Source organism: Lissotriton vulgaris, chromosome 2_1 (genome assembly GCF_964263255.1).
Source record: "Lissotriton vulgaris chromosome 2_1, aLisVul1.2, whole genome shotgun sequence".
NCBI lineage: Eukaryota > Metazoa > Chordata > Amphibia > Caudata > Salamandridae > Lissotriton > Lissotriton vulgaris.
In genome coordinates this window covers 889,627,342-889,636,661 of record NC_141687.1, presented here as the reverse complement: position 1 = coordinate 889,636,661, position 9,320 = coordinate 889,627,342, and the positions used below count along the sequence as shown (strand labels likewise).

The 9,320-nt window shown below is 39.7% G+C and overlaps 1 protein-coding gene across 1 annotated transcript in view; it reads right to left on the bottom strand.

Annotated features, from left to right (window-relative positions):
- Positions 1 to 441: 441 nt before the first annotated feature.
- The window catches only part of IFNLR1 (interferon lambda receptor 1), a 271,583-nt gene continuing 262,704 nt past the window's right edge, over positions 442 to 9,320 (bottom strand). The window contains exon 7 of the mRNA XM_086956424.1: positions 442 to 6,434. Coding sequence (XP_086812550.1) covers positions 5,532 to 6,434 — 903 coding nt within the window. The 3' untranslated portion in view covers positions 442 to 5,531. The remainder of the gene's footprint in view (positions 6,435 to 9,320) is intronic.

The window sequence follows — 9,320 nt, the reverse complement described above, 5'->3', positions numbered from 1 at the left end:
AGAGCCTTGTCATGCTCCTTTTCTGTGGATCCAAATCCCAAAATGTAATTACTGTAATTAAAAGCATGCATGACAGGTTGAATTATTTGACATATAACATCCCGAGAGATTGTCTCTGTGTTATGGCGCAACACAGTATTTCTTTTTTCAGCTTTGCCAGCAGATTCTGGTCGCTTTTCTAATGTGCTCCTCTGTAAAGCCTTCAACTTCTTTGAGGCCAGTATGTTGGCTGCAGCGGGGCTTCAACTCCATACACACCAACCTTGAAGTGCTTCTCATTGTTTTGGGTAAACATGGCACATACTAGCAGTTTGCTGTGTCGTTGCAAACTCTTAGGGAGAGGTGACTCCATTCTTCGGGTATGTATCCCCTACTCTTCGGCAGATGTATCACTCTCTCCAGCCATGCAGCATGCAAATGAATATGCCAGACATGGAGCTCTGTATCAAAGGCCTTTATTCCTCAGCACACGATCACACACTGCGCTCTGATTACGTCATAACTGTTAATGACCACACCTTAAGACCTTCAAGCAAGTTATTTAATCCCTCTTTTGAGTCAGCCCAGAAATGTGAGGGTCGCAGCGCACATAGTCTCATATGGCTACACACACTTACACACCTACCAATACTTTGTGAATTTGCTGGCTTAAAAACAATCAACGACAACCAATTTTAAGAGGAAAGGCTGTGACTGTCCACCCAACAATTCATATATACTGGAAGTACAATATTTTAAACTGGCAACTTTGTGAAGCTGTATTTTTTAGTTTATAGTTCATTTTGATGAACATAACTTGTTTCTAAAGCAATAAATATAAAATACAAAACTTTTAATGATACACGTCATGAAATATACCACAAATAACAATAATGAAATTAACAAATGGCATATCGAAAGCAATAAAACAAATTTATTGCACACTGTACAAGTGGGGGAGAGAGCAATAAACATAATAAGTGCAAATCGCCTGATAACACAGGCTCGATTTTGGTTAGATGTATATAATTGTATAGTGCATCCCTAGTCCCAAAAGGAAATTTCAAAGAAATAAATACAAAAAAAATACATTCATATTTGTGTAAAGGTCCAGAAAACATGGACGTTTAGCAGCGTCAAGAATCGTAAGAAAAATCCACTTGGTAAGGAAAATATTTTCCATTTAAGTAGCTCACACCAAAAACTGAATTGTTGCTTACATAAAGTAGCATTAGTAAATAATAGAGCTGGCATAATTATTCCATAACTGAGCTCCGCCCAAGTTGGGGGTCCCAAACATAAAATGAGGGCACCAAAGGAGGGTGAAGGGAAATTATCTACAATGGAGTTCCAGTCCCAGCTACTGCTAAAGGTATTAGAAAAAGCTTGGGAGAGGATTGAAGCAAACTCTGAGACCACCATAAACATGTCCAGCATGTGTTGCTGTCCCCCTGCTCCCTAACTGCAGTACCACTAGAAAGATGTGGCAGGGGAGGCTCAAATTATGCGGGAGGGTGAACTAAATTACGTGTCAAGAAAAGGCAAATTATACAATGTAATGCAGCATATTTATTACTTCATTAGTTTGCCATTGGCACACATGTGTACACTGTGTGGACAAAGGTTTCACCCCATAACGGTGCGATTTAACACCTAAAAACAGCAATAAGCAACAGGTAGGTGATCAGTCAACCTCTATGAAGGACCTTTCACAGCTCGGTGACATGTGATGCAATTTAAAAAAAATTGGCCCGTATAACCTGGAAATAACTTTTTTGTAAAAATCTGCAGATGAGGGACTATTTTGCATATGCGGCAAACACACACATTTGTCAAAAATGCAGCAGCTGCAAATTCACATAATTCACGTGGCCTTTTCTAACTGTCATACTTTAACTGCAGGAGTAGCAAGAGGGGATTGGAATACAGATCATCCTTTCAAAGAGCAAATGGAAGTCGAAAGCTCCCCACCCACATCCTGCACGTTTTCTCTCTCTAACTCCATGGCTTGTTTTACTAGTCTTTGTCCTGGACAAGCCCCACTACCACCACAGGTGTTGAATGTGGCACAGAAAAATAGATTTTTTGTAAGTAGCCCTGCATTTTTATCAGTGGGTCAATATATACGACCCCTTAAAATGTACCTCTAAACACAACACTGTGGCTTCCTTTGCTGGGAGCAACAAGGGGTTCCCTGCAGCCTTGTTCCCCAGATCCCCTCACAAATATACAAATTATAAGTAAAGGGTCCCTTATAATAAAATGGGCAATCAAGGAGGCAAGGTTGCTGTGGATAAAACGTACAACAGTGAATTAATACTGTTCACCAAACTAAAAATCACCAGAGAGATATTTGTTCTATGAGTGGTAGTTGTTTGGTGCCAACAAATTACAGACAGTTTTATCTAAGCGTGGATGGATAAAGAAATTGTCATGAAGATGCAACAATATGAATGCTTACATGGCACTAGTGAATGCCAATTTTGCACTAGTACTAGGTAATTTTAAATCAGTTTTGAGCTGCCATTTGCACCGAATGACAGTTACAAAATTGCATTGGTCAGTGTGTTAAAATATCGACGTGAAGTCTGGCTTGACAGTATAGCTGTTTGACACTTCCACTGTTTACAATTCAGTAAACACTGCTCTCTCACCTCATTCTATTGCCCATTTGATGTATCCTCCCACCTCCTGTTGAATGCTTACATTTCAATGCAAATGGTATATATTTTTTTTAATCTGTGGTGGTTGATGATCCTTGAAAGTGGTTGGTCGTCGAACCTGCCTTAAACTGATTGAGTCACTGAAATTACTAAGTCCCACTCGCTCAAGGGTTGGCCGAAGAGTTTTCTCACATAAAAAAAACATAAATATGGGTTAAAAAGTGCATTTTGTTGCAAAAAGTTCCCATCAGGTTTAACAAAGCTTATCTAATTGAATAACACAAAATATTCTAGTATGTTTATGATGTATCAAGAAAATCCAGATAGATGGAGCTTGAGAGGAGAACAAAGCATGTTTTTGAAACTGGAAGTTGGGAAGAGAGCATCGCAATAACTTGCCTCTGAATAAGGGTGAGAGAATAAAGAGCATATTAGCTGCTTACCTTTGTCCTATATTGTCCATGTTGCGTGCACGAGGAGAACCACTACAATATTGATCAGACGCAATAAAAATACACCAGTCCCATGCTGCCTGGCTAAAATGGAGTACATGCAAGGTTCGTGAAAACGAAGTGCTACTCCCCCGCACCAAGCCAATCGAAGCCCTGCTCTCATGAGGTCTATAATAGTAAACAGTAGTGCTAGGATTGGCTGGAACAGCCAAACATAACGCTCCTTCCTAGACTGATGGGGCTGTGTCTCTGCTTCCCCACCAAGCTAATAGAAGCCCTGCTCTCATACTGCCCATAATAGTAAACAGCAGTGGTAGGATTGGCTGAGACAGGCGTACACAACGCTCCTTCCTAGACAATCAGACTGTGTCTATGCTTCCTCAGCTCCCTGACTGTGCTGACTGTGGAAGCCTGAACTGGGCAAGGTAGGCTGGCCACAGCAAGATACGGTTAATCTGACATGCGCACTTCAGCTGGTTGCCCTAATCAATCATGCCTACCGCGGGGAGAGACAGGCCCGTGGTAGTCCCTCCCCCATTCAGAAAGCAATGAATGTCATGAGGTACCATATGGATCAAGTATTTTAATTTCGATTTTTGTTTTTTAATAGAGAGTCAGGAATGTAGTGGCACCAGTGGGGGTAGCGGGTCAACGCCCCTATGCTACTTATGCCTTAACCGCTCCTGCTTAAAATATATATTTAGAGAACAAACTTTGGAGTGGCATATCCTCTTTCGCCTCATTGTATTGGCTGTTTGATAAATAATTCCACTTCTGTGGAATACTTTCAATGCACTGGGGACTATTCATATCACAAATGTACCCTCAATCGCCACATATGTTGCGACATTGAATCCTTAATCCCACACATGCATGCATACATAGCTAATGTTCCCACCATAGTGTAAAAGTGCACAGATAACAACCATGACTGCTGCAATGTATGGCATCTGTTCCATAAAGTTTCAATTGTTTGTATTACAGCAAGAGAACCTCAACACAACAATTGACTATTTTTCATCTGTCTTTGGACTGGTGTAGGGCTTCTCCGTTGTGATTGTGAAGCATTGCATTTTGGGATATGTTTTGCACCTCGTACCACAGAAGAGGTCCTAAAGCACTTTAGGGTGAACGAGAAAAAGGTTACTCCCTTTCTTGCACTGGTTTGGAGGTGCGTGAGTCAAGTGGCCTGTATGAGAAGAGCTTTGATGTCAATCTTGTTGTTAGAGGGGGGCTCCATAGGCGTTGCAGCAAACCTGTCGCTGCACCTCCGGTTTGCGTGCGGTGAGGCAGACGTGGTCAGTGCAGGTGCCTAATGCCTCGGTCGCGGAGACATATGAACTATCTGTAAGATGCGTCATGTTTGACCTCTTGCAGAGATGCGTTTAGGACGGGGAGGCCATACGTCGAAATCCAATTAAGATAGCTCAGTTGGTACACCAGCTACCATGATCTCAGAAGAACCTCTAAGCTACATGCTAAAGTTCAAGCAATAACGACTTGATCTTTCATGCTTCCGAGGTATTTGAAATGAGTTTCATTCATTTTGGGGAAATTAATAGCACATATTCAGTTTTCCAACGAGCATTTAAAAATGTCACCAGTACATGGTACATTACACAAAGTTAGCTCCACAAAGGTCTCAGAAGCAAAATGATGGCCCGTTACCCTATTGGACGACTTATTTTATTATATGCCCGCTGAAAATAAAAAGCATTTTTTTGGCATCATGTTTATGTCCCTATGCCTTCTCTGAATAGGTCAAGGTCAGTACTCTCACCTTTCAACTTGTTCACTAAACTATCTGCCATGCTACAACTGCTATGTATCTTTCCCCCTAAATTCCTGCAAGATTTATGAAGTTCGGAGAAGTTGTTGAAAATATTGGTGATTTTGGAATTGTTCAAACATATTTACCTACTCACACTGGAGCATATCAGTAGGGCTGTACCATGGGACCAACACGATTGTATTAAAGGTTTTCACTGTGAACGCTTCTAAATCTTAATTCACTTATTTTCAAGTGGAGCACATTTCTATTTCCAACCTGACGTCATTGTTGCTGCTCTTTGGTATTCATAAAAGGCTTAGGACCAATGGCCGTTTTCCGTCTAATAAATATCTTCTGATTTCTCTGAAGTTACTTAAACTTTGCCTGAAAGTGTGAAACGTTCACTTAAGTGTCTTGTATCATGAGCACAAAATGTGATATTCATACATTTTCCGTTCCCGCTGAATGATGGATGGGTAGTGAATTTAATAGCTAGAAAGACAGACAGCTAGATCGATATTAGACAGACAGATAATTTAGAATTTTAAGAAATGAAAAGTTGAAACTATGTATACACAATACATTAAATGAACAGTTTCACGAAATAGCAAAACCATGATGTGAGGTAGTGTTTGAGGTTGTAGAATACTTCTGTGTTGATTGTTCTTAACACACTCTAGACATATATGCACTGTGGCTCTTTTCATCTTTCCACTTTTGTCCCTGTATATTGCCACAAGAACTGTCTTCACTCAGACAAGTTTCCGTAAATGGTTCTGATTCGTCATCGCACTCTGCCTTTGAAAGCAGCTCGTCCCAATCTTCGTGGTCAGAGTTGTCCAACACATCGCCAATGTGAGTGTCCGTTGCTACTAGAAGGCACATGCTCTGGTCTTTTAATTCTGCTGAAGACATTTGATATGGAGTCTGTAACTGTGGACAAATGTCTTGCTGTGAGTGATTTATGGCACCACGTTGCATACTGGCCCAAATATCTCCTTTTGCTACTAATGTCAAATTGGAAGGTGACAGAGTGGCAACTCTCAACCCCCCTGACACTGGCACAGTTGTATGAGGGACCTGGCAAAGGCATGGCAGACTGGGGTGTTTTGAATATGCCTCCTCCAACCTCCTTCCCTCCATTTCAAGGCCTTTTGGAGGCAAAATGCTTTTAGTAAACAATTCACATAATGAATTCTCTATAGATTCCACTTCATAAGGTTCTTTTAGATTTGTGTTTTCTACAATAAGCAATCCCGAGGCTTCCAAAGCGGGCGCACTGTCAGACGACTCTGAATCATTGCTTCTGCTGGAAGGCAGTGTCCTGTAAGGGTATTTCTTTGTTTCATTGGGGTCTTCGCTGGGTGCGTTACATTCAGGGTTATGGTGCTTTACACTGTAACCCCTGCAACTGCTACTGGTTTCTTCATGGTCGTCTAGTGATCCATAATATCCATTATCAACATTCCGTAAAGGTGGATCACTAATGGATATCTGGGATAACTTCAAGAGTAAATCATTTGGATCACATATATATGGTTGCAGGGAATGCTTGCCAATAGATAAATCCTATTTGTGAAAAAAAGAAGAATAACAATTAATAGGTCCCTGCTTCTGGAGTAATAAAGACACATTCATTTGATATTAAGCCTTCAAAGAAGCACTCACACATTTAAAGTTATTGTATATCTCTTTTTAAAAATGTTAATCCCACAGCTCTAACAACACATGGCTAACGTAAACCATTGCTATAAGAAAACACTTATAACTCCATTTAAACCTCTGGTTTACCTTATTATCAATTAACACAATTCGGATGGAATTCAATTAGACAGAAATTTATCAACTGATCCTGTTAAAAAATAGTAATGAATGCACAACAATAAGGTAACATGCTAAAATATTTTGTACTAGCTCCGTAGAATATATTTACACTACTTAACTACTTCAGACTTCAGAAGAGCCATCTGTTTAGTTTATAACCCTTTACAATTTCATATCAATGGAATCTATGACATCTCAAGTAGGCTGCCACAATAGATTTAAAATACAAGTCCCCCTACTTTTTATAATAATAGTTAAAGTATTTTATTTTTGTTGAAAGGCTGTGGTAATGATGAAGCAGATAAACTACTGAATCCTTGTAGCTGACACATAAAACTGATTTCAACACTTTTGAGATAAAAATGACAAACGTGTACAAATAGTGCTAAAAATAAATTGGAGAATCATGAAAAACAGATCATGAAGACTTAGGGCCTTAATATGATGGTGCTCGGATGAGCATTTGGCTGCCAGTATTGCGGGATGGATACTGGCCGACATGTAGTCAAATTGCGATTCGACTGCCGTGCAGGCAGTCAGATATATGTTGTTTTCTATTGTGGCTTGTGCAGCGGCCCAGAAAACGGCTGCAGCACAAGCCACAGTAGAAATAGGCCTGGCACAAGGTCCATGGATGTTTAGGGGGCACCACATGCACCCCCAAACCCCGTAGCAGAGGCCAACAGGGGCCTTACTAGGTGCCCTCAAAGTCCTTTCCGTCTGCCTGTACATGGCAGTCGGACCACCATGTACAGGCTGAGGGAAACGGACTTTGTAACCCCTTCGGCGGTGCCTGAGTAGGCACCGCCTCTATTTTCGGCATTAAGTTTGCACCTGTCGGAAAATGAGCAGTCTGTCCCTATGACCGATTTCTCCGACTGCCGTATCATAATCCGACGGTTGGACTGCTTCTATGGATGGTGGTGGTCTCACCGCCATCTTAATGAGGCCCCAAGTTACTGCAGAAAAAAAGCATGCAGAAGATGAGTAGTATAGATAAAAGCATTAATTTGAATAACATAGGTTCGTATATTTACTAAATTGGGCTGGTATGTTTAAAGTGTGGCAGAAAAGTGGAAGTGATGACTCACGTATTATAAAAGATTCAGAAAACATCTTCATTAAATAACAATGGGTGTGAAGAATTAATGAAAATAAAAGAATGTCATTTAGATGACATTTTCCATGTATTTTAGAGGTCTCATTTTAAAACTCCATGCTTTGCATACGTGAAAATGTGCACCAAGTGGTGAAAGAGAAAAGGATGCTGCACATTTATTATAAGATTAAATGTTTTTACATTTTCAGAGAATAATATTCATATATGTACTAATGAGAATTTCCAGAAATTACATTTATATGCTATGTTTTGAAATATTTTTATACACTGGTACTTCGAAAATGTGGTAATAAGTCATTGTTACTTGTGCTAATTACAATGACACTACATTGTTATATGAGTGCAAATGAGTTTAAAGAAATATATATGGATCTCAAAACTATAGAAGGAAATGTATATTTCCATTATTTTATTCAATTTAGAGCTGCATTTTCCTTACTTACTTGTATTTCATTCCCATGGAAAGGCTTCGCCAACTTACATTGTGAAATGAAACTACCTTTTATACAGAAAGTTCCCATGTGCATACTAGGACTACTTGCAGAATTGTTTTTACTTTGGGAAGATCTGCCATGAGAAACTGTCTTTTGAACTTGCTCATGTGCTTTTGCAAAAGAACCATTGTTAAAATCATATACACAGGATGGTTCGATGGCTTACATGATGGTCACTACCTTTTTGCTATGTAATATGTGTCTTCTTTATGATGCAGAACAATCACCCTATACAAAGCAACCAATGGACTGAATGGCTTGCCCAGATGAGGTGACCCAGAAGGTGTCACCCCAGAATTTATGAACTATTATACACTGTGATGAAGCAACAGAGTTGTTGGAGACCCTTATTTTTTCTTTGGCGATATTGCTTTTTTGCGGACTGAGAAACATAATTTGCTCCTTGAGGACTGTATTGTTCGGCATATGTGCTGTGTGCGCTATTCCCCAACTTCTTTCCCTTATGAGAGAGACCCTTTGAGCTGTGATGGCTCATGAACTTTCCTTTTTGGTAATCGATGGCCCACAAAAGAATACATTTTGATTATTCTGTACTCCTAGAAGAAATAAATGTCTGCTATTGTTGTATTTACTCTTCTTAAATTTACTGATAAAACTAAACCATCCTCAAATTCAGTTTCTGTCTCTCTATATCTCATCTGGACAACTAATTCTAATGTTAATATTCTGCATCACTCTAACTGAGTGATTGGTTTGTATGATTTGAGTCTGACTGAATTTCTTCAGGAGATTTGGTCCTGCTGTGATAATTCTGTATTTGTATTGTGTAGTGTTCAGGGGTTATACATATGAATCTAATTACTAGTTTGTAGGACAGTTATTCAATTCCTGATTCTCATTGGATGACTGGATTGGATCTCCTGTATCCAACACCTCTCAGCACGATTCAAGATCCATCAGAGGACCAAGTAAATGAAACCTGAAATGTAGTGTCATACGAAAAGGTGATAAAATGTAAATGGGCCTAGTGGTGCTACAACAGTAACTATTACTTTT